We start from the raw sequence: 26,089 nt of genomic DNA, 5'->3' as shown, positions 1-26,089 counted from the left end.
GGAGAAGGATAAGGAAGATAGAGAACGTGGGGAAATAAATAGCAACATCTTGAAAGATGTCCATATTACAGAGGAGGTGATGCTAGACATCTTAATACATGTAAAAGTGGATAAATTCCTGGGACCTGATCAGGTGTACCCTAGAACTCTGTAGGAAGTTAGGGAAGTGATTGTTGGGGCCCTTGCTGAGATATTTGTATCACCGATAGTCACAGATGAGGTGCCGGAAGACTGGAGGTTGGCTAACGTGGTACCACTATTTAAGAAAGGTGGGAAGGACAAACCAGAATTGTGGACCAGTGAGCCTGACGTCGGTGGTGGGCAAGTTGTTAGAAGGAAACCTGAGGGACAGGATGTACATGTATTTGGAAAGGCAAGGACAGATCAGGGATAGTCAACATGGCTTTGTGTGTGGGAAATCATGTCTCAGAAACTTGATTGAGTTTTTTGAAGAAGTAACAAAGAGGATTGATGAGGGCAGAGTGGTGGATGTCATCTGTATGGACTTCAGTAAGGCATTCGACAAGGTTCCTCATGGTAGACTGGTTAGCAAGGTTATAACAGGGAATACAGGGAGAACTAGCCATTTGAATACAGAACTGGCTCGAAGGTTGGACACAGTGAATTGTTGCCTTGAGGCCTGTGACCAGCAGTGTGCCGCAAGTATTGGTGCTGGGTCCCCTGCTGTTCATCATTTATATATATATATATGATTTGGATGTGAACATAGGAGGTTTGGTTAGTAAATTTGCAGATGACACCAAAATTGGAGGTGTGTGGACAGCGGAGAGAGTTATCTCCGAGTTCAACGGGATCTTGATCAGAGTGGCCAGATGCAGTTTAGTTTGGATAAATGAGGTGCAGCATTTTGGAAATGTAAATCATGGCAGGACTTATAGACTTAATGGTAAGGTCCTGGGAGTGTTGCTGAACAAAGACCTTGGATTGCAGGTTCATAGTTCTTGAAAGTAGAGTCGCAGGTAGACAGGATAGTGAAGATGGCATTTGGTTTGCTTGTCTTTTTTGGTCAGTGCATAGAGTCTAGGAGTTGGGAGGTCATGTTGAGGCTGTATAGGACATTTGTTAGGCCACTTTTGGAATACAGCGTGCAATTCTGGTCTCCCTGATACAGGAAGGATGTTGTGAAACTTGAAAGGGTTCAGAAAAGATTTATGAGGATGTTGCTGGGATTGGAGTTATAGGGAGAGGCTGAATAGGTTAAGATATTTTGCTTGGAGCTTCAGAGACTGAGGGGTGACCTTAGAGGTTTATAAAATTGAGGGGCATGGATAGGGTAAATAGAAGCTGTCTTTTCCCCAGGGTAGGGGAGTCCAAAACCAGAAGGCCTGGGTTTAAGGTGAGAGGGAAAAGATCTACAAGGGATCGAAGGGACAACTTTTTCACGCAGAGGTATAGAATGAGTTGCCAAAGGAAATGGTAGAGGCTGGTACAATTACACCATTTAAAAGGCATCTAGATTGGTATATAAATAGGAAGGGTTCAGAGGGATATGGGCCAAATGCTGACAAATGGAACTAGATTTATTGAGGATATCTGGTTGGCAATGACGAGTTAGACCAAAGAGTCTGTTTCCGTGCTGTGCAGCTCTATGACTGTATTTATGAGCCTACTGATACCAGAAGCAAATACATAAGTTGCTGGTAAAGCTCAGCAAGTCTGGCAGTGTCTATGAAGTGAAACCAGAGTTAATGTTTCTGGTCTGGTGACTTTCCCTCAAAACTAGCTTGGAAAATATTGGTTTATGTGCAGAAGATAGGCTGGGAGGAGGGGGTATGGAGTAAATGATAGGTGGGGATAGAGCCCAAAGGGAGGGAAGAACATTTGGAGAAAGGAGTCTATAACAATCTGGCTAAAGGAGTTGTTAGCTGTTAAAAGAAGTTGTTAGCTGTTAAAGGAGACTGTTAGTGGCGAACAAGAGGTGGTGTGTAATGGCAGTCTGTGATAAAAGGCCTGGTGTGTGGGGATGGGGGCTCGAACATGGGAAAGTTCAGGCCCTAAAATTAGTAAACTCAATCTTGAGTCTGGAGGGCTGCAGGGTCCCCAAGCGGAAAATGAGATGGTGTTCTTCCAGCTGATATCAGTGTTGGATTGACAGAACTTATTTCAGATTTTTTTGAGGTCTGTAGTTAAAACAAAGCTGTTACAAGGGTAGATTTTAATTTTCATGCGGATTAACCAGAGCATAGTACAAGAGTCAAAGGTAATGACTTTCTTGAGTGCTTTTGGGAAGCTGTCTAGTTTCTAGCAGTATACTCAAACCAATAAGAGGAGAGATCACAGGTTTGATAACGACTGATAATCAAACTTTTTTATTTAGTGTAAAGGAACATTTATCTGACGTAATCATATAATAGGAGACTTGCTGTTAAGTTTGTAAAGGAATTCTAGATTTTTGGGCACCTAAATTTGTGGGATGAAACAAAAGCTTTCTGCTGTGATTCCTACTGATGGGTAACAATGTCAAATCAGATCCCAGAGTAAAACCTGATGAATCAAAAGTTTAATTTTTGCTCTTGGTTCCTGTGGTGCTTAGTTGCTGAATGTATACTCAAGGCTGAAACTAAAGAATAGGTTTATACAGTTTAAAAAGATTTCAATATAAAGAGCAAAGCAAAAGTTCCATCTTTTACAAATACTCAATCCCAGAAAAACATCATTCCTATCTCAATTTTTTCTTTCTTAACTGACTCTTCAGGTCTCGTTGGACTGTTGAGGCTAGTTTTCTTTTTACTGAAAAGATTTTTTAAACCCAATTCAGATGGCCTAAATCTCTCTCAATTCTGACAACAGCAATACAAACTCTCTGAGCTTGGAGATTTCACAAACTAAATGCTTTCAGTTAGTGTTTAGTTTCTTCTGAACTGAAAACTGGATTGCATTGCTGGAAGGAAACTGTTTTTCTCTATCTTTTGTAATCTCAGTAGTATAAACATTCTGTCCACTAACATTACATGTGTCCCACCAACAGTTGACTGAATTAAATGCCATCCTGGAAATAATGTCTTCATTTCGCTGTTCCAAATGAGCTTCTAGCGTTTTTTTTTTAAAACTGAAACCAGAAAAGTCTAAGATTTAGGAGTAGATTAGGCCATCCAGCCCATCACATCTTCCCTGCCATTCAATTATAAGTGATGTGTTTCTCAACCCCATTCTGCTGCCTTCCCTTCGTAATCTTTGCTCCTCTTTCTAATCAAAAACCTATCTATATCTGTCTTAAATACACTGATTTGGCCTCCACAGCCTTCTGTGGCCATGAATCCTCCAGGTCACCACTGCCTGGTTGAAGAAATTCCCCTAATTCCAAACAATCATCCCTTCATTCTGAGGTTGTGACCTCGGGTCCTAGATTCTTCTGCTGGTTGAAACATCATCTCCATGTCCATTCTATCCAAATCTCTCAGTATTCTATAAGCTTCAAAAGAGACCCCACCCCCCCACCTCATCGTTCTAAACTCCATTGAGTACAGACTCAGAGTCCTGAACTGCTCCTGCTGACAAGCCAATCAACTTCAGGATCATGATTCGAAGATGCCGGTGTTGGATTGGGGTGTACAAAGTTAAAAATCACACAACACCAGGTTATAGTCCAACAGGTTTAATTGGAAGCACACTAGCTTTCAGAGCTACGCTCCTCCATCAGGTGATTGTCTCATTCTTATAAATCTTCTCTGGACCCCCTCCAAAGTCAACTCATCCTTTCTTAGATATGGGGCCCAAATCTGCACTCAAAATTCTGAATATTGTCCGACTACATCTTTATACAGCTTCAGCAGTCCATCCATGTTGTTGTATTCTAGCCCTTTAGAAATGAATGCTAACATTGCATTTGCCTTTCTAACTGCCAACTTAAGAAAGTCCTGAACTAGGACTCATACATCCCTTTGTTCTTCAGATTTCCAAATCCTTTCCCTATTTAGAAAAATAGTCTATGCCTCTATTGTTACTACCAAAGTGCATAACCTCTCAAGTTCCCATGTTAAGTACCATCTGCTACTTCTCTGTTCACTCTCTTAGCCTGTCCAAGTCCTTCTGCAGCCTCCCTGCCTCCTCAACACTACCTGTCCGTCCACCTATCCTTGTGTCATCTGTAAACTTAGCAATAATGCCCTCATTCCTTTGTCCAGATCAAGATAATATGAATAGTCATGGTCCCAATACCTGCAGAGCTCCACTAGTCACCAGTACCATACTGAAAAGGCCCCTTTATTATAACTCTGCCTTCTGCCACTCAGCCAATCGTCTATCGGTGTCAGTACCTGACCCCCAACACCATGTTCTCTTACCTTATTTAGCAGCTTTCTACACAGCACCTTGTCTGCCTCTAGTATTACATAGAGACATAGAAGCAGGAGTAGGCCATCCAGTCCCTTGAGCTTGTTCCATCATTCAGTATGATCATCCTGATCATCAGACTTGTAGGAGCTCAAATATGGTCAGCACAAACAGAGCTCAATACCCTAATCCCACCCTCCCCACCATATCTCTTGATCCCTTTATCCACAAGACCAATATCTAACTCCTTGGATTCATACTACATTTTGGCCCCAGCTACTTTCTGTGGTTGACTTTCAAAAGAACAAAGAAAATTACAGCACTGATCCAGGTCCTCTACCTAAAACCTGTCATCTATTTTCTAAGGATCTGTTTCCCTCTGCTCCCTGCCCTTACATGTATCTGTCGAGATACATCTTAACTAAAGCTATCATGCCCACCTCTACCACCCCCACTGACAATGTGTTCTGGGCAGCCACCACCCTTTGCATAAAGACCTTTCTGCACACATCTCCCTTAAACTTTTCCCCCCTCACCTTGAGCTCATGAGCCCTAGTAATTGAATCCTCCACTCTGGGGAGAAAAAGCTGCTTGCTATCCACTCTGTCGATACCTCTCATGATGTTGTAGACCTCAATCAGGTCCCTCCTCAACCTCCGTCTTCCTAATGAAAATAATCCTATCTACTCAATCTCTCTTCATAGCTATCACCCTTCATACCAGGCAACATCCTAGTGAATCTCCTCTGCCCTGTCTCCAAAGCATCCACATCCTCTTGGTAACATGGCGACCAGAACTGTACGCAGTATTCCAAATGTGGCCAAACAAAATCCTATACAACTGTAACATGACCCACCAACTCTTGTACTCCATACTCTATCCAATGAAGGAAAGCATGCCGTATGCCACTTTGACCACTATTGACCTGCATTGCCACCTTCAGAGTACAATGGACCTGAACACCCAGATCTCTCTGTACATCAATTTCCCCAGGACTTTTCCATTTACCATATAGTTCGCTCTTGAATTGGATCTTCCAAAATGCATCACCTCACATTTTCCCGAATTGAACTCCATTTGCCATTTCTCTGCCCAATTCTCCAAACTGTCTATATTCTGCTGCATTCTCTGACAGTCCCCTTCACTATCTGCTACTCCACAAATCTTAGTGTCATCTGCAAACTTGCTAATCAGACCACCTTTACCTTCCTCCAGATCCTTTATGTATATCACAAACAACAGTGGTCCCAACACTGATCCCTGTGGAACACCACTGGTCACAGATCTCCATTTTGAGAAACTCCCTTCCACTACTGCTGTCTCCTGCTGCCTAGCCAGTTCTCTATCCATCTAGCTTGTACACCCTGGAAAGCTTGTGACTTCGCTTTCTCTATCAGCCTACCATGGGTAATCTTATCAAAAGCCTTACTGAAGTCCATGTATATGGCATCTACAGCCCTTCCTTCATCAATGAACTTTGTCACTTGCTCAAAGAATTCTATTAAGTTGGTAAGACATGATCTTGCCTGCCCGAAAAAAAGGTTGCCTATCACTAATAAGCCCACTTTCTTCCAAATGTAAATAGATCCTATCCCTCAGAAGATAGATCCTATCTTCTCCAGCAGCTTCTCTACCGGTGACATCAGGCTCACCGGTCTATAATTACCTTGATTATCCCTGCTGCACTTCTTAAACAAAGGAACTTAGCAATTCCAAACAGAACTCTATCAACAAACACATTGACTTGGGATCCCATTTACCAACCCCTGAGAAAAAGAACAGGAAATGAAATCACAGAAAATGACTTCACCACAGAAAATGACGTCACCAACTCAAGGACACCCTAAATAAAAAGCGAGCCATACCACTAGTGCTTCATCCGGAGGCTCACTGATGATACCTAGTATGGTGATGAAAATCTGAAAAACAAACCTTCCAACTCAGTGAGCAAACTTACATCCAGAACCTCAACCTGAGCTGCAAATCTTCTCAAAACTTGCTAACACTAGCAATTCTCCAGACCTGGGGACTTGTCCACCTTAATGCTTTTTAGAATACTTCCTCATGCCGACTTGACCTAGAGTAATCAAACATCTATCCCCGACCTTAACATCTGTCTTGTCCCTCTCCTTGTACTCATTAAGAATCTTCCCCATTTTCTCTGATTCCACGCATACTATCCTCATTTGTCCTTGAGTGGACCAACCCTTTCTCTAGTTACCCTCTTGCTCCTTATATATAATAAAAGGCTGTGGGATTTTCCTTAACTCTGTTTACTAATGATATTTCATGACCCCTTTTAGCCGCCTTAATTCCTCATTTCAGATTGGTTCTACTTTCCCGATATTCTTCCAAAGCTTTGTCTGTATTCAGTCACCTAGACCTTATATATGCTTCCTTTTTCCACTTAGCTAGGATCTCAATTTCACCTGTCATCCATGGTTCCCTCGATCTTGCCATTTCTGTCCCTCATTTTCACAGGGATATGTCCATCCTGCACTCTAATCAACCTCTCTTTAAAAGCTTCCCACATATCAAATGTGGATTTACCTTCAAACAGCTGCTCCCAATCCACTTTCCCCAGCTCCTGCCCGATTTTGCTATAGTTAGCCTTCCCCCAACTCTTCCTTTGTTCCTTTATTCATAGAATAAAATTCTTAAAATAGATTAAAATAAATTCTATTCTTTATAGAATTTTTTTTAGAATTTTATTGATTTCTTATGAGATTCTCCCCCCAACAATTCTTTTGATCTCCAGTGAGTACAATTCTAATCGACTCAAACTCTCTTCAGGCATCAGTTCTGCTATCCCAGGAATCAATTTGATAAACCTTCACTGTACTCCCTCTCCAGCAAGAACATCCTTCCTTGGATAAAGGGACAAGAACTGCATAATATTCTAGATATAGACTCACCGGTTCCCTATATAATTGCAACAAGCCATCTTTGTTCCTGTAAATATCAAAATTCCTAAACTACAAACATTTAGCTCAACCGTTATAGAGTCATACTGCATGGAAACAAACCCTTCGCTCCAACTAGTCTATGCCTACCATGTTCCCAAACTAAATTAGTCATACCTGCCTATGCTTAGCCCATATCCCTCCAAACATAATCTGTTCCTGAACTTATCTAAATGCCTTTTAAGCATTACAATTGTACCTGTGTCCACCACTTCGTCTGGCAGTTCATTCAACACACAAACCACTATGTGTAAAATAGTTACCTGTCAGTCCTTTTTAAATCTTTCTCCTCTCGCTCCTCCCTCTAGAATTTATTTTAATCTATTTTAAGAATTTTATTCTATATGCCCCCTAGTTTTGAACCTCCACCCTAAGGAAAAAAGCCCTTGTCATTCACCTTATCTATGCCCCTCATGATTTTATAAACCTCAATAAGGTCACCCTTTAACCTTCTCTGTTCCACGGAAAAAGTCCCAGCCAATCCAGCCTCTTTATAAATCTTGCCTTCCAGTCTTGGTAACATCCTTGTAAATCTTTTTTCCCCACCCTTTCCTATAGCAGGGTGACCAGAATTTACGCAGTACTCCAAATATGGCCTTACCAATGTCTTGTACAGCTGTAACATGATGTCCCAACTCCTGTTCTCAATGCTGTGACCAATGAAGGCAAGTGTGCCAAATACCTCCTTCACTATCCTGTTTACCCCTGATGCCACTTTCAACGAACAATGTACCTGCACCCCTACATATCTCTGTTCAACAACACTCCCCAAGGACCTACTATTAACTGTGTAAGTCCAGCCCTGGTTTGTCATATCAAAACGCAGCATCTCACATTTATTTGAATTAAACTCCATCTGTCATTCCTCAACTCACTGGCCCAGTTGGTCAAGATCCCATTTTACTCTCGGATAACCTTCTTCATTGTCACCTATACCACCGATTCTGGTGTTGTCCGCAAACTTACTAACCATGCCTCCTATAATTCTCATCAAATTGTTTATATGAATGATGAGCAACAATGGAGCCAGCACCTATCCTTCTGGCACACCCCTGGTCACATGCCTCCGGTCTGAGCAACAGCCCTCTGTCACTACCTTTTTTTGTATTCAGTTGGCTAGGTCTCCCTGAATCTGATGTGATTTAGTCTACCATGCTGAACTTCGTCAAAGTATTTGCTAAAGTCCATGTGGACAATATCTTTTCCTCTGCCTTCATCTACCTTCTTGGTTACCTCTGCAAAAAAATTCAATCAAATTTGTGAGAGATGATTTCCCACGCACAAAGACATGATGACTATCCCTAATCAGTCTTTGCTTTCTAAATGTATTTAGATCCTGTCTTTCAGAATCCCCTCCAACAACTTACCCACCACTCTCACAGTAAGAACCACATGAGTCAAGTATGTTACTTTGTATAAGTACAGATGATCCATGGGAGACGCTCAAAATATGTAATATATGACCAATAATGGGAAAGAGTTCCACCTACCAAATAAAACTGCAATTAAGTGATAACATAAATCCAGAGGACTGCTAGAAGACATTAAGAACTGACAGGAGGAAAAACAAAGCAAGAGCAGCAAAGTCAAGTATGATAAGAAACTTGTGCAGAATACTTAGATTAAAAGTTTTAGCAATTACAATAGAAGGGAATGGGTAATCGAGGATAAAAGCCCTTATCTAGTAGTTAGGAGCTGAATAACCTACACTACTTCCCATGCACGTATGACATTGAAATTACCCTTCACTATTGCTAGGAAGCTTTCAGATTCCAAAGAATACCAGATAAGTGTTTAATACTGAGCAGGTTCCAGATCTGCAATCTGATTATGGCCTAGCACAAGAAACAAGACATGTACTGTGGAACCTGAATGAGCAGAGCAGTGAACAGGCTCTTGTTAGTTAATTATTAGGAAATAAACTGTCAATGCAAGATGGATTGATTTGTACTTAAGACTGATCAGTAAAAGGTACCTACACTTAAACTGACAAAAATTAACTTTGTGGAGAGTTTATTTCATATTTACTTCATACTATTCAATGCGCTTTAATAGCGTGACAGCAAAACGCTGTTTCCACAAAGTTAATGATGAAATGGTGCAATTTGGACAGCAATGTTTGAATATTGGCATTTCAAACCTACTTCTCTTATGAACTTGCTGTAACATTTGCATATAGACAGTTGTGTGTTACTCATCATTATTTTGAGAGATAAGCCTTGTCTATTATCTCTCTTGTCAGCCTTTAGAGCCTGAAATCTTTTAGGTGCTTTGGAGCGCCATAAGTGACCTGATTTTAAATCTGCCACCTCCACAGACCAGAGGTGGTACAAGATATCTGCAGGTCTTTATGGTTCAGTAGCACGATATCTAACCTATCCAAAGTTAACAACATCTGGATTCTGGACATTAGGAAAATTGTTTAAAAAACAACAAAGTTAAACATTTATTTCTTTTGGAGTAGAACGGCATTGAGTGAAAAGAAACCAATTGTGAAAGCCAAGTCTCCTGAAAAGAACACCAAACCTGAGGACAAGGACCCAGAGAAGTCACCAGCAAAGAAACCAGAAGGTGGTCAAATTAGTTTACTGCAAAACTTATTGTATTTATTGCATATATTGTAGTTCTGTTGAACTATTTTAATTAAAGGACAATGCTTTCTACTTAAGACATTCTATACGTACATTGGGCCGTATCACTATGTCTAAACCAAATGTCTGATTTTTCCCAGCAAGTAATCTTAGTCACTTCCTTATACTGAAGTTTTGTTCATGTAATTTGTCTGCACCTGGGCTTTGTAAGAAAATGTTCAGTTCTCGATGTAGTGCCACCTTTTTTCGTCTTCTGGATGATGGTGGCATTGATTCATGAATCATGACTCATCAGTAACACTGTCCAAACTTAAGTTATCTTAATGATGTAACTCTAAAATGATGAACTTTATTGTCGTCAAATTTATTGAAATTTGCACCTATTCTTGTGATCACCATCTGTTAAAACTTTTTTTTTACACTTTATTCCCTGCTTGTTTGTTCTTCAATCCTCCAATAAAATGATAGGTTAGTTGTCCTTCTCTTCCAATATAAATATTGAACCACTGCAAAAAATATCTGATGGCAAGGTCAATATGTAAACAATATTCAGAACAGTCTTTTAATACAAACTAATGAGGCTTTGCGCAGTCCATCCTACCTTATCATTTAACACGCTCTGATGCAAACTAAATTACCTATCTTTCCTAAATTAATCCCCCAAATGAATTGCTAATGTTCCTCCTATGTTGTGCAAACCATCCTGTTATTAATTTTGAGACACACATAAAATTTAGGATCATAAGTAGGCACTTCTCCCTCAAGCCTCCTCCACAGCTTCATAAGATCATGACTAATCTGGTTGTAACTCCACATTCGTACCTATGCTCAATAACCTTTCACCCTCTTGATTATCAGGTATCTATTCACTTCTGCTTCCACCGACTTTTGACGAAGAGAGTTCAAAGTATTGATAACCCTCTTAGAGAACAGATTTTGTCTCATCACTGTCTTAAATGTACTACCCTTATTTTCAAATATTGACCCTTAGCGCTAGATTATTCCACAAGAGGAAACATTCTTTTCAAATCCATCCAATCATGAACCCTCAGGATTTTGTATAATTCAATCAAGTCATTTCTTACTCTTTTAAATGTCAATGGAACGCTTGTCCAGCCTTTCCTTGTCAGACAATCTTGCCCATTTCAGGTATTAATCTAATAATCCTTCTCTGAAGTGCTTCCAGTGCATCAATGTCCTTAAGTAAGGAGATCAGTATGAGATACAGTCCTCAAGATCTGACCTCACCAGTGCCCTAAAAGACTGAAGTATGGCTTCCCCACATTTGTATCTAATTTCCCTTGCAATAAACAACAAACATTATATTAGTTTCTCTGATGTGCACGCATACCAGCTTTTTGCAATTCATGCACTAGTGCACCCATATCTCCGATAGTATGGATAATTTCACAATTTCCCACACTGTATTCCATCTGTTGTACTCTTTGACCACTTGCTTAGCCTATCCATAACCTTTTCTAGTTCCTTATGTCTTCACAACCTGCTTTTGATATCCTTTTGATACCTGCATCCAAGTCACTTTGATAAATTACAAAATGTTGAAGGCTGCATGCACTATGACACTACTTGTAGACCTGCAGTGGTAATGTCATTGGGATGGTAATCCAGAACCCCCCTCTAATGTTTTGGGGACGTAGATTTAAATCCCACCATGGAAGATAGTGAAATTTGAATTCAATAAAAATGTCATTCCAGCCTAATGGCAACTATGTAATTGCCAACCCATTTGGTTGACAGTGACCTTGTAAGAACAGCCATCCTTACCTAGTCTTTAGACCCACAACAGTGTGGGTATTTTGCCCTAGCCACTGACTCCAACATCCTATGAAATGAACGATAAAATTAAAAAGACCCATTTATTTCTAGATTCTGTTAACTAGTCAGTCTCCTATCTATGCAGGATGTTATACCCGAGATCATGAACCTTTATTTCTAGCAGTAACCTTTGATGTTACACTTTATCAAAAGCCTTTTAAAAATTTATGTGCGGTGTATCAAAACCTTTTTCCCTTCATCTGTATCATATTATTTCATTAAGTTCAATTCCCCCTTCACAAATGAGGTTGACTACCTGATTACCTTGATTTTAGTTTACTCCAAGTGCTGTCCTGTAACATCTTCAAGTTTCTAACATTTTCCTTATAGCAAATGTTCTGTCACCCTTTTTGAGTCTAGGAGTTAAATTCGCCATCTTCCAATCTTTGGTGCTTTTTTTTAAATCTGTGGAATTGTGGACAATTAGATCAACATCAGCTGTCTCACTAGTCACTTCTTTCAAATTGCTAGAGTGAAGTCCATGTTAACTTGGAGACTTTTCAACCTGCATCTCTACCAATTGGTTCAGTAATACTTTCATGATTGTAATTTTCCTGAGTTCCTCCTTCCCTTCTATCTCCTGCTTTGCAGCTATTTCTGGCATGTTGCTTGTATCTTCTGTAGTGAAAATCATTGCAAACTTTCTGCTTAATTCATCTGCCATGTTCTTAATTTTCTATTATGAAATCCACCAATATGCACTTCCTTAATTTTTTTGGACATGTATATGGAAAAACTCTTACCGTCTGTTTTTATTTTTAGCTAGTTTTTTTCCTGCACTCTCATTCTGACTTGGTGCTTAATCTTTTAGTCAGTCTTTGCTGTTATTTATATTGTGCCCACTCCTCTGATTTGCACTTTATACTTTAAATTTGATACTATATTTAAACTTTTTAGTCAGTCACAGAGGTTGGGCCCACCCCTTCGAATTTTTTATTTCTCAATGGAATTCTCTGTATTCTTCAATGTATGCTACTGCATCTCCACTGATCTATCTCTCAACCTAATTTGCCATCCATTTCAGCTAGTGCTGCTTTCATGTCTTCATAATTACCCTTATTTAAGTTTAAAAATGCTAATCTTGGAACCACTCCCCCTCTTTTTCAAACTGAACATAAAAGTTCAATTATATTTCAATCAAACTGTTACCTCAGGGTGCCTTCATTGTCAGATTGTTAAGAAATCCTATTACATAGGACAATGTCAGATCTAGTATGGCCTGTTGTCCTATATTAGATTCAGAACATACTGTTCAGTGAAACCATCCTGAAAACATTTTATGAACTCTCTTTATCTGGGTTTCCTTTTCTCATCTGACTTCTTAGTCCACTTGCAGATTAAAATCTCCCATATTATTGATGAGCCTTTCTGGCATACTCCCATTATTTCTTCCTTTAAATCTCACCTTACCATGTGGTTGACGTAACTTTTTTGCCTTTCTCATTTCTCGTCTCCACATGAAGTGTTGCTTCTTACCGGTTTCCTGAACTTGTTATCATCCTCTTGTGCTAATACCATCGTTATTTAATAAAGTCCCCACTTCACCTTTCCCTGCTTCCTATTCTTACAAAAGAACTGCAGATGGCACATCCAGGATACCGATGGCAACCTTAACTAATGTTATGAATTTTTCAATCTCCAATAGTACCAGAAGAGAAGTATTTAACATTGGATGGTTTCCAGAAATTTGTCGTAGATCGGTCAAAGCAGGACATCCGGAGCGTTTGGAGGGCAATTCTTTCCTGTGGCTATGACCTTCACTTTGAAAGGCAAGTAGCAAATTACAGAATCACTTGTTTAGAAAATAACGCAAGTAATTTTGAGCAGGTATCATTCTGGCTAATGGTTATTGATATGTCATACTTTTAATGTTGCTTATCTGCATTCAAATTGGCAATATGTTTATCTACTACAGGTGTGCCTGCATTGACACCAGACATGCCCAAAGATCCTGCAAAAAATGGACTCTAGAGATGGACGTTGCACTTGTACAATACGTCAACCGTCTTTGCCGCCATCTTGCCATCACTCCAAGCCGACTCCATCCTCATGAAGTCTACCTTGACCCTGCAGATTTACATGATCCAAGGATTGCCTGTTTGTTGAGTAAGCCCTGTATTAGTAATTTTCTAGTTAGTGTTAAGTTTGTAGCACTACACAAACAAACAGAAACCGCATAGATCTTCATTTCACAAAATAAATGTATTGCATTTTGCCAAGGCTTTGTCAACTATAACAATCCAAACATGCTCTCACCACCTTTGTCAACAGGTTTGAAATCAAAAAATTTTTTAAGGGAGGGAGCAATGGGAAAGGCAGAGGTTTTAAGTAAGGAAAGTGAAGCACTTTACTTGACAATAGGTAGGGAAAAAGTAATCAAAGGATGGCACATCTTGAGCTGCTGTCTCATTCTGGTGATCGTTAAAATTGCATTGGCAAGCACAATCATATACCAGCCAAAGAACTTTGTTTGCGATAGAACTCCTGAAAGGGAGAGAATAAAACTTTTCTTTCATAGTTATTTTTATTTCCTTTGCATTGACAACATCTTGCATGATCAGTTGGAACTAATACAATTGACCCCAACATTTTTGAGTTAGGGATCAGAAAAAATAGTCATTGCCATTTGACTGTCACATCAATCTCTCTCCTCCCTCTTTCTTAACCCTCCACTGTCTCTTGGTTATCGCTTGTCTGAAAACCAAGCAATTCAGAATTTTCTCCATAAAGAAAATATTAGGCCCCTATCAGCCCCTATCACAAACTCTTATCACCTCTTATTCCATTTGTGTCTCCAACTTTTAGAATATTGTGGGCAATTCTGGTCTCCTTCCTTATCAGAAGGTTGTGAAACTTGAAAGGGTTCAGAAAAGATTCGCAAGGATGTTGCCAGGCTTGGAGGCCTGGGGCTGTTTCCCCTGGAATGTCGGAGGCTGAGGGGCGACCATTTAGAGGTTTATAAAATCATGAGGGACTTGGATAGGGTAAATAGACAAGATCTTTTCACTGGGGTGGGGGAGTCCAGAACTAGAGGGCATAGGTTTAGGGTGAGAGCGGAAAGGTATAAAAGAGACTGAAGGGGCAACATTTTCACTCAGGGTGGTGCGTGTGGGGAATGGGCCCCAGAGGAAGTGGTGGAGGCTGGTAATTGCAACATTTAAAATGATGGGTGTATGAATAGGAAGGCTTTAGAGGGACATAGGCCGGGTGCTGGTGGGTGGGATATCTGGTCAGCATGGACAAGTTGGACCGAAGGGTCTGTTTCCATGCTGTACATCTCTACGACTCTATCTCTAGCTAAACCAGACTATTTATCTTTTGACAACCTGTACTTCCTATTTTACTCAAAGATAGTGCTCCAGCTCCATTTAAGAGAGCAACTAGTTTTACCTCCATGACATTGCAAACTTCTGACTCACCCAAAACTCTGCTTCCCACTTCCTGTATCATGTCACACTCACCCATCTCTCCTATCCTTTTTAGCTAAACTTCCTGATGTACCAGTACCTAAAATGTAAAATTCTCATCATTATGAAATCCTTTAATGGCCTCAACCTTCCCTGTCTGAGAGTTAAATCCTTGGTCAAAAGGTTAAAATTTGGATCAAGACTGAGTCAGGATTTCTTAAATACTGTGATGAACTACCAAACTTGTTTTCTTAGCAGTAATTCCAGTTTAAAAAGTGATTTGTTTAGTATGAACTGTTTTGGTACTGAGGGCATTCAATTAACATACCTTCATTCTTAAATCACAAAAAGAACTATTAAATGAAATGCTTGATGTAAGATGTACAAAGTTAAAAATCACACAACACCAAGTTATAGTCCAACAGGTTTATTTGGAGGAATTGGCTTTCGGAGCGCTGCCTGACAGGTGTTGTGTGATTTTTAACTTTGTATACCCAATCCAATATGGGTACCTCCAAATTATGTGAGATGTGTTTGCTTGTTATCCTGTACATTGTGCACTATTAATTTTGATGTACTATTTCTAGATGTTCCAATTGAAAGCCTTCGACTTCGTTTTGCTCTACTTCAGTCTTTAAACAACACTTTGGAGACATTCTTCCTGCCTTTGGTGGAACTCAGACAAACGCATACTTATATGGATAGCATTGCATCACTGCTACGAGAGGCTAAAGGTCAGATGTCCTGTTGGAAGACTCAATGGTGTTAGTAGGACTGTAATGCATTGGATGGCTCAACCGATAAGGCAGTGGACTATTTACTTTGGAAAATGCTTCATTGTTATGATAGATAATGTAACAAGTCCTTTTGCCTCCTTGGGACATAAGATATTAAAATAATTGGTGTGGAAAGTACAGGTGCATGAGTCATTATATTCCAAAGTTCTTTCGACTCAGGAATGAAACTTCTCTGCATTGAAAAATTACAATTGGCAAATCAGAATATTTTCTTAATAGGGAAGCTCTAGGAGCTGTGCAGCAGCCAAGGAGTTTAGCTGTCTGTGTATAAAATTGCTAAAATGTAATCTGCGTGTACAGAATATAATGGAAAACTAATGGAACTAAAGGATAGGATTTCCAAAATAAGAAAGTGATGAATCAGTTATAAAAGGGTCTTGGTTAAATGATATCTGGACTAGCATACTCAGTCTTTGCTGAATACATTACACCAAACTTAAAAAAGTTGTGTTGGTCATGGCAAGGGTGCAGCGAAAATGCCCAAATAATATCAAGGCTTAAAAAATTAAATTATGAGGGCAGGTTGCATGAAATTGACTGAATTATCATAGTTGTGGATATATTCACTGAGCTGGGAAGTTGATTTGCAGATGTTTCGTCCCCTGTCTAGGTGACATCTTCAGTGCTTTGGAGCCTTCTGTGAAGTGCTGCTGTACTGTCTCTTCTGGAATTTAGTTGCTTCCATTTCTGCTGCTTCCGGTTGTTCGTTGTAGTAGCCAGTAAATTGGGTCTAGGTCTATGTGCTTGTCGATGGAGTCTGTGGCTGAGTGCCGTGCGTCTATAAATTCTCTGGCTGTCCTATGTTCGTTATGTTGTCCCAGTCGAATCTGTTGTCCTTGTCATCTGTATATGTGGCTACTCGGGACCGCTAGTCATGATGTTTCGTGGCTTGTTGGTGTTCGTGGATGCGGATTGCTAGTTGTGTGCCTATTTGCCCTATATAGTGTTTTGTGCAGTCTTTGCACGTAATCCTGTAAATTACTTTAATCTTGCACATGATGGGTAAAGGGTCGTTTGTCCTGGTAAGTTATTGTCTGATACATACCCACAATTATGACAACTGGCACCTGAGCTTCAAATCTTAACACACACACTCTTACTTAATTTGTTAAGCAGGTTGTGGGTGGGATTGAGTAATTGAGATTTCTAAAATAATGAAATGATTTAATAGGCTAATTACAAAGAAATAATTTCCTTTGGTTAGGGAAGAGAAATCAAAAGGCCCATATTCTTAATATTAGAACTAGGCCATTTAGGAGTGAAATGGGGACACAGTTTCTCCACACACAGACTAGTGGAAAAGTGGAACTCACTTCCCCAAAAGGCTGTGGTTGCTGTTTATTGAATGAGATCAGCACATTTTGCTAGGTAAGGAAATTGAGAGATATGGAACAAAAGCAGATAATGTACAGATTAATCTTGATCAAATTGTATTGTGTAACAGACTCAAGGGAATGAATAGCAAACTTATCTTGCTCTTTTATTCCCTGGAGAGAGGAGTATTGGGCAGGATTATGTATTCTGATTTGTTATCTAGTATCGATCAGGTAAGAAAAGGATTCGGATGAACTGTTCAGCACTTCCTGCATTTCTCTTCCTCCTCGACACAGCCTGTACACTTTCATCATTGATCTGTCTCACCAGGCTCTCCCATTTATGTTCAAGTTAGAATTGTACAAGAAGACTGGCAATTGAACTGAAGTTCCAGAGGCTGCCAATGCATTAGAATAATATGCTGGCAAGAGAAACAGGAGTAAATGGAGTTATTTTTAACATTGTAGAATTGATACAATCATTTTTCATCCAAAATGATTATTAAGTTTAATTGCTTGAGTTCTGTTCTCTTTAATAAAGCTTGCCTCACAGCTCAATGATACTGAGCTTGAGAACTCATCAGATCAGTCAATTAAACATGCTACCCATTTCATTCATAAGGCTATACGTTGCAACTTCACACTGCTAAAATTTTTACTAGTTAGTTCACCTGCATCCACAAATCAGTTAAGTTTTGACAGATCTGAACTGAGAGTAGATGCCACTAAAGTAAATTTTCTTTCTGTCATTACAAGTTTCATCCCCATCAGACCACTGATGATTAAAAACTGTGGGGTGGCTGCTCCCAACTACATCTAACATGTTGCACCACACTTTAGAGAGCACTACCATAGATTGGAAGCATGCAGGAGGAAGAACATGATGTTAGTCAACAATTAACATTTAATATCTACCAGTTTTGACTTAGTCAGTTTAGCTAATAACCCTCTTGTAAGTGCACATAAGTAAGGAGTAATGCCTTGCACTTCGGATGAGTTATGTACTTCTGAAACATCCCTGAATACATCACTTTATCACAGTGTTATTAGTGGATTTTAATACTGGACAAGTCAGATCCCAGACTGAAACCTGGTTTGTTAACTTCTAACATTTTCTTAACCATGAAAGTCACTTGCTGAATAGATTCACAAGAGGGTGCCAGTGCACATTAACACACAGAATAAAATGTTTATTAAACAAGGAAACAAAAGAATTATATACACTATGCAAAACAAAAAGATGGAAAAGTTTCATTACAGACATCAGAAAAGGATTCAAACTTGTATTATCCTCCTGAGCGCAGCAAAATCTTTATAAACACCCAAACCTTCAGTGAAGATTCACCATTATCTCCGTGTTAAGGTCCTTTGCCCAGCCTTATGCTGGGACAACTACATCTGATTTTCTTATAGCAACTTCTTTGCACACTCAAGATGCTTTTGCCCTTCATCTGTTATCTCCCTAAGACACATGAAATAAATTTCAAACTAAACACACTATTACTTTTAATTTTGGAGAAAACCCATATGAGTTCTCAAAATTCAGTTGTCCAGCAGCCTTGTCTCCACTCTGTGGCATACCTCCACACAGACTCTTTTGAGATTGTTGTTTGTGACTGTGTGCCTGTCACAAAGCAACGTTTCTTTTACTCTATTTTTAATAATGCACTGATCTATTCAGTTCTAGCTCGTCACCTAAAGGTTTAAAAACCTCAAACAAAAATGCACATAAACAAAGCAGATCTTCATACTCACTAGCTTATAGTCAGTTGGTGGGATTTGATGTTGACCACTTGTGTGAGGTCATTAAACTTTTGGATTAATCCATGCCCTCTGCTCTGTGTTGTTGTTATTGACCGCAGCTATCTGCCCCTTCTACGTTCTGAACGTTTGTCTGGAGGGATCAGTCCCTCTCTCCTCCAGTCCCCCTACTGCATCAGTTACTCCAGTTTAGCAACAACTATATATTTAAAAAAAATGCAGCCATGTTCTTTTGCCTGTTGCACCATTTCAATTGGATTGCAAAGTATTGCCAGGGAACTTCCAACTCTTGCTGCAGGCAGAATGCATCTCACTTTTGAAAGGTATAGCTCAGCTTTAAGTGGTGCAGGCTGGCTTTAAGTGGTGCTTGACTCTCTTTGACCTGATACCCCTGCTGAGGGGTGCACCCAATCAGCATCACTGCTTTGCATGACAATGAACCGGCAACATGCATTTTATAAGCTGCCTGCATCACTTCAGTCAGGTGTGAAGCGATTATGCATCATGATCCCTACACTGAAACTTGGGGACCTTCTATATTTTGAGACTAAATTGGATGTCTTTTTTTCAAAAGAACAGCTTTTCAGCAGCTTTTAGCTGTTTCTCTTGTCCGTGCTATGTTTCAGTCAAAGTTCTGTTTTGCCCAGTTATTGCAGATAATCTTCATATTTGTAATCTTTTCACATTAGAGATCCAGAGTTCCACGTGACTGTAGAGATGTTCGTAACTATTCTGACAAAGCTGTCCTTGTTCATATATCAATTCTTTTTGTTTAGGATTAGTTTTTTATGATACTAAATTAGCTGTGATGAACCGGGTGTTGAATGCAACTGTACAGCGAACTGCAGACCATGCCGCACCTGAAATAACACTGGATCCTTTGGAAATAGTGGGAGGTAAGTGGAGAAAGGCTTGGAAATTTTTTTAAAATGCTTGACTTGAAGAATATGATTTAAGGATTCTTTTATGCACTTTCCTTTCCAAATATTGGTTTGATTTCTGCACAGTTTTTCGTTTCGTGCCTTGCAGTTTACATTGAAAGCTGAAATATATCAGTCTTCTGTTAGATAGTCTGGTAACCACCTGGATGTCTCACACTTAGGAGAAGGTTGGAATCCAGTTAGTGCTTGAGCACAGATTTGGATCTGGCATAACACAGAAGTAAGAAAATTAGGGGTTTTAACCATTTTTACACCTTCAAGTTTGGTATGTTATTGTCATGTGGACTTCAATTTTATTTCATCATTTTTGTTTCAGTTTTTAAAAGGAATTTGCTCTTGGCAGGTTCAGTCTATAAAAGGGACTGTTATCCTTTGGGTCCACAAAAAAAATTATTTTACTTATGTCAAGACTTTTACATTACAATTTCATTTCTGATTATCTTTATTTTTAAGCAACGTTTTAATTTAAATGACCATCACTGGCCACTCAACATGTTAGTGACAATTTAGAAACTGATTAATGAATTATTGGATGGTTAAATGCAGCTTTGGCAACTGCCACAGCCCAGCGGACCTAAGGCACCTCTGTTTCCTAAAACTTGTATACACTTTTTTTAAAATCTAAACTTAGTTATTTAATTCTACTTATGAGTGCTTTATGTTTTCTAAGGACAGACATAGAGTCGTAATGCATTAAAATGTGCAAGAGCCGTCGACAAATTAGCAATAACCTGAGGCAGTTACAGTAACCAGAAGATGTAGATTCTTTTTGGCTGTTTAAGTCTGAGTAAGCCATTTGTGATGTGCTAGTTTGATTGTCACTGCAAATCATTGGATGGGCACTGATTTCCTTCCTTTAAATCATTGACATAGGTGAGATTCGTTCATCAGAAAATACCTACTTCTGCCAGGCAGCTCGACAACTGGCATTAGTGCCTTCCTCCCAACTCTGTGTAAAATTGGCAAGTGGCGGAGATCCAACCTACGCATTTAATATTCGCTTCACTGGTGAAGAAGTGCACGGAACAAGTAAGATATGTAGATTCAGCTTTTTGTTGTTAAAGTGCGGATTGAAGCAATAGTGAAATATTAGTGCAAAACTGTGTGTTCCCACCCTTTCTCTCCACTCCCTTATTCTCTGAAGGTGTGGACAACTGTTCGAATGCAGATTCATGAACAGTCACTAGTTTCCAGTTCTTCTCCAATTGACCATTTAACACATGAGTCAAGACACAAACACGGAACAGGAATAGATCATTCAGCCTATCTCGCCTATCATTCAAAAATCATAGCTGATTTGATTGTAACCTAAACTCCATATTCCTGCCTATCTCAAAGAATCTTTCACCTCTCGCTACTTGAGAGGGAGGGATTAATCGAGAATAGTCAGCATTGTTTTGTCAAAGGAGGTCATGTCTGACTAACTAGATTGAATATTAACAGGTTTGTAGATGAGGGTAATGCATTTGATCTTAACCTAACAAAACCATGCTGACTACTCTGGATTAATTCCCTGCCGCTCAAGTATAGACTAATTCTGTCCCTCAGAATTGCATCCAATAGTTTCCCCACCACTGAAGTTAGAATGACAGGCATACTTAAACTTCAGCAAGGCTTTTGATAAGGTTCCACATGGGAGACTGTAACGAAGGTTAAGACCCATGGGATCTAAGGCAATTTGGCAAATTGCACACAAAATTGGTTGAATAGCAGCAAGCAGAGGGTGATGGTCAAGGGGTGTTTTGAGACTAGAAGCCTGTGTCCATTAAAGTTCTGCAGGGACCAGTTTTGAGGCCCTTGTTGACTGTGGAATCTACACAGTTTAGACTTGAATGTAAGAAGATTGATCAGTAAGTTCACAGGTAATACAAACATTGGTGGGTTGATCAGTGGCAAATGGAATTCAATCTGGAGAAGTATGATGTGATGCACTTGGGCAGGACAAACAAGACAAGGGATACATGTTGAACAGTAAGACCCTGGGAAGCATTGAGGATCAGAGGCCTGTTGGTGCATGTGACCACTGGTCTCATAAGGTAGCAGGGCCTTTATTAGCCAAAGGTTTGAGTTTAAGAGCAGGAAGGTGATGCTGGAACTATATAAAGTGTTGGTTAGGCCACAGCTATTGAATTGTGGGCAGTTCTGGGATCCACGTTATGGGGAGGTGAAATTGCATGAAAGGGGGTGCAGAGGAGATTTAGCAGATGTAACTGGAGAGCTTGTTATGAAGAGAAACTGGACAGACCAGGATTGTTTCCCTTGGAGCAGAGAAGACTGACGGGAAAAAATGTTTGAGATGTATAAAATGTTAGGGGCCTAGATAGGATAGCCGGAAGGGAACTTCCCCCTTGGTGAAATGATCGGTGACGAGGGCGCATAGATTTAGGGGCAGGAATGAGAGGGAATTAAAGGGAATGAGAGGAAAAATGTTTTCACCCACCATGTGGTGGGAATCTGAAACTCACTGCCTATAGTAGAGTCGTAGAGATGTACAGCATGGAAACAAACCCTTCGGTCCAACCTATCCATGCCGACCAGATGTCCCAACCCAATCTAGTCCCACCTGCCAGCACCCGGCCCAGATCCCTCCAAACCCTTCCTATTCATATACCCATCCAAATGCCTCTTAAATGTTGCAATTGTACCAGCCTCCACCACATCCTCTGGCAGCTCATTCCATACACGTACCACCACCCTCTGTGTGAAAACATTGCCCCTTTTCCCTCTCAAGCTAAACCTATGCCCTGTAGTTCTGGACTCCCCGACCCCAGGAAAAAGACTTTGTCTATTTACCCTATCCATGCCCCTCATGATTTTTTAAACCTTGAAAAGGTCACCCCTCAACCTCCGACGCTCCAGGGTAAACAGTCCCAGCTTGTTCAGCCTCTCCCTATAACTCAAATCCTCCAACCCTGGCAACATCCTTGTAAATCGTTTCTGAACCGTTTCAAGTTTCACAATATCTTTCCGATAGGAAGGAGACCTGAATTGCATCCAACAGTGGCCTAACCAATGTCCTGTACAGTCACAACATGGCCTCCCAACTACTGTACTCAATACTCTGACCAATAAAAGAAGGGATACTAAATGCCTCCTTCACTATCCTATCTACTTGCGACTCCACTTTCAAGGAGCTATGAACCCGCACTCCAAGGTGTCTTTGTTCAGCAATACTCCCTAGGACCTTACCATTAAGTGTATAAATCCTGCTAAGATTTGCTTTCCCAAAATGCAGCACCTCGCATTTATCTGAATTAAACTCCATCTGCCACTTCTCAGCCCATTGGCCCTGTGATTATTGATGATACAAATATCCCAGCAAGAGGCCCAGCAATCACTTGTCTAGCTTTCCACAGAGTTCGAGGGTACACCTGATCAGGTCCTGGGGATTTGCCCACCTTTATGCGTTTCAAGGCGTCCAGCACTTCCTCCTCTGTAATATGGACATTTTGCAAGATGTCACCATCTATTTCCCTACAGTCTATATCTTCCATATCCTTAACCATAGTAAATGCTGATGCAAAATACTAGTTTAGTATCTCCCCCATTTTCTGTGGCTCCACACAAAGGCCGCCTGCTGATCTTTGAGGGGTTCTATTCTCTCTCTAGTTACCCTTTTGTCCTTAATGTATTTGTAAAAACCCTTTGGATTCTCCTTAATTCTATTTGCCAAAGCTATCTCATGTCCCATTTTTGCCCTGATTTCCCTCTTAAGTATACTCCTACTGCGTTTATACTCTTCTAAGGATTCACTCGATCTATCCTGTCTATTGCTGGCATATGCTTCCTTCTTTATCTTAACCGAACCTTCAATTTCTTTAGTCATCCAGCATTCCCTATACCTACCAGCCTGTCCTTTCACCCACATGAATATACTTTCTCTGGATTCTTGTTATTTCTGAAGGCTTCCCATCTTCCAGCCATCCCTGTACCTGCGAGCATCTGTCCCCAATCAGCTTTTGAAAGTTCTTGCTTAATACTGTCAAAATTAGCCTTTCTCCAATTTAGAACTTCAGCTTTTAGATGTGGTCTATCCTTTTCCATCACTATTTTAAATCTAATGGAATTATGATCACTGGCCCCAAAGTGCTCCCCCACTTACACCTCAGTCACCCTGCCCTGCCTTATTTCCCAAGCGTAGGTCAAGTTTTGCACCTTCTCTAGTAGGTACGTCCACTTACTGAATCAGAAAATTTTCTTGTACACACTTAACCAATTCCTCTCCCATCTAAACCCTTAACACCATGGCAGTCCCAGTCTATGTTTGGAAAGTTAAAATCCCCTACCATAACCACCCTATTATTCTTACAGCTGACTGAGATCTCCTTACAACTTTATTCCTCAATTTCCCTCTGACTATAGGGTGTCTATAATACAATCCCAGTAAGGTGTTCATCCCTTTCTTATTTCTCAGTTCCACCCAAATAACTTGCCTGGATGCATTTCCTGGAATATCCTCCCTCAGCACAGCTGTAATGCTATCCCTTATCAAAAACGCCACCCCCCTCCTCTCTTGCCTCCCTTTCTATCCTTCCTGTAGCATTTGTATCCTGGAACATTAAGCTGCCAGTCCTGCCCAGCCCTGTTTCTGTAATTGCTCTGATATCCCAGTCCCATGTTCCTAACAATGCCCTGAGTTCATCTGCCTTCCCTGTTAGGCCCCTTGCATTGAAATAAATGCAGTTTAATTTATTAGTCCTACCTTGTCCCTGCCTGCCCTGACTGTTTAACTCGCTTCTGTTCTCAACTGTACCAATCTCAGATTGATTTCTTTCCTCGCTATCTCCCTGGGGCCCACCCCCACACCTTACAAGTTTAAATCTTCCCGAGCAGCTCTAGCAAACCTCCCTGCCAGTATATTAGACCCCTTCCAATTTAGGTGCAAACCGTCCTTCTTGCACAGGTCACTTCTACCCCAAAAGAGATTCCAATGATCCAAAAATGTGAATCCTTCTCCCAGACACCAGCTCCTCAGCCATGCATTCATCTGCCCTATCCTCCTATTCCTGCTCTCACTAGCTTGTAGCACCAGGAGTAATCTAGATATTACTACTCTCGAGGAACTCTTTTAAGTTCCTGCCTAACTCTCTGTAATCACGCTTCAGAATCTCAACCTTTTCCCTTCCTATGTCGTTGGTTCCAATGTGGACAATGATCTCTTGCTGGCCCCTCTCCCCTTTGAGAACATTCTGCACCCTCTCTGAGGCATCCTTGATGCTGGCACCAAGGAAGCAACACACCATTCTGATTTTTCACTGCTAGACACAGAAACATCTGTCTGTACCTCGGACTACAGAATCCCCTAACACAATTGATCTCTTGGAACCTGACGTACCCCTCGTTGCATTAGAGCCAGTCTCAATACCAGAAACTTGACTGTTCGTGCTATGTTCCCTGAGAATCCAACAACACCTACATTTTCCAAAACAGCATACTTGTTTGAAATGGGTATAGCCACAAAACACATCTGCACTAGATGCCTAACTCTCTTATGTTTCCTGGAGTTATCTGTTCTTCCTTTTAAAACTGCTGTTGTTTTGACTTTGTTTTGGAACTTTGGAAAAAAAAATGTAACAGCGTATAAAACAGTAATTGCTGCTCCTGGAATTCGAGGAAATCACCTCCAGCACCTAAAATACCTAAATACGTAAAATATAAGGATGGTAGAAGCAGAAACCTCATTGCAAGTAGTATTTATATAGATATATATTTGCAATGTCAAGGCATACAAGGTTATGGGCCAAGTGCTGGAAAATAGATTAGAATTGTAAGGTTGTTTTTGACTGACATAAACTCAGTGGGCTAAAGTCCTTTTTTCTGTGCTGTAGATATCAATAACTTGTGACAGATATAATTGTTTTGGACAAAGTGGCTTCCAAGAACTCCCACACGCACTACAGATGTGACACATCACCTGTCCTTTCAACCTTAACGTGTTCTAATTGATTTTTATTTAATTATATACATATTTATGTTTTTATAAATTCTATCAACCTTACTATAGTATATTGAAACTTAGGAATAGATTAAGTCTTAATCACTTACGAAATACTCACCAAATAACTAGGTAGAGACAGGAAATATTAACGAACTGTGTGATTAGAATAGAATCCCTACAATGTGGAAACAGGCTATTCAAACCAACAAGTCCACACCAACTGTCTGAAGAGCATCCCACCCAGAAGCA

At 40.2% G+C, this 26,089-nt stretch overlaps 1 protein-coding gene across 1 annotated transcript in view; it reads left to right on the top strand.

Moving 5' to 3' along the window:
• LOC122562401 (probable E3 ubiquitin-protein ligase HECTD4) overlaps positions 1 to 26,089 on the top strand; it is a 293,168-nt gene that overhangs the window by 254,442 nt on the left and 12,637 nt on the right. Inside the window, exons 66-71 of the mRNA XM_043715258.1 lie at positions 9,721 to 9,827; positions 13,329 to 13,452; positions 13,599 to 13,789; positions 15,678 to 15,824; positions 19,738 to 19,857; positions 20,776 to 20,931. Coding sequence (XP_043571193.1) covers positions 9,721 to 9,827; positions 13,329 to 13,452; positions 13,599 to 13,789; positions 15,678 to 15,824; positions 19,738 to 19,857; positions 20,776 to 20,931 — 845 coding nt within the window. The remainder of the gene's footprint in view (positions 1 to 9,720; positions 9,828 to 13,328; positions 13,453 to 13,598; positions 13,790 to 15,677; positions 15,825 to 19,737; positions 19,858 to 20,775; positions 20,932 to 26,089) is intronic.

This window comes from Chiloscyllium plagiosum, chromosome 25 (genome assembly GCF_004010195.1).
Source record: "Chiloscyllium plagiosum isolate BGI_BamShark_2017 chromosome 25, ASM401019v2, whole genome shotgun sequence".
NCBI lineage: Eukaryota > Metazoa > Chordata > Chondrichthyes > Orectolobiformes > Hemiscylliidae > Chiloscyllium > Chiloscyllium plagiosum.
Note: the sequence above shows the minus strand (reverse complement) of the source record. Positions and strands in the feature narration are given on the sequence as shown.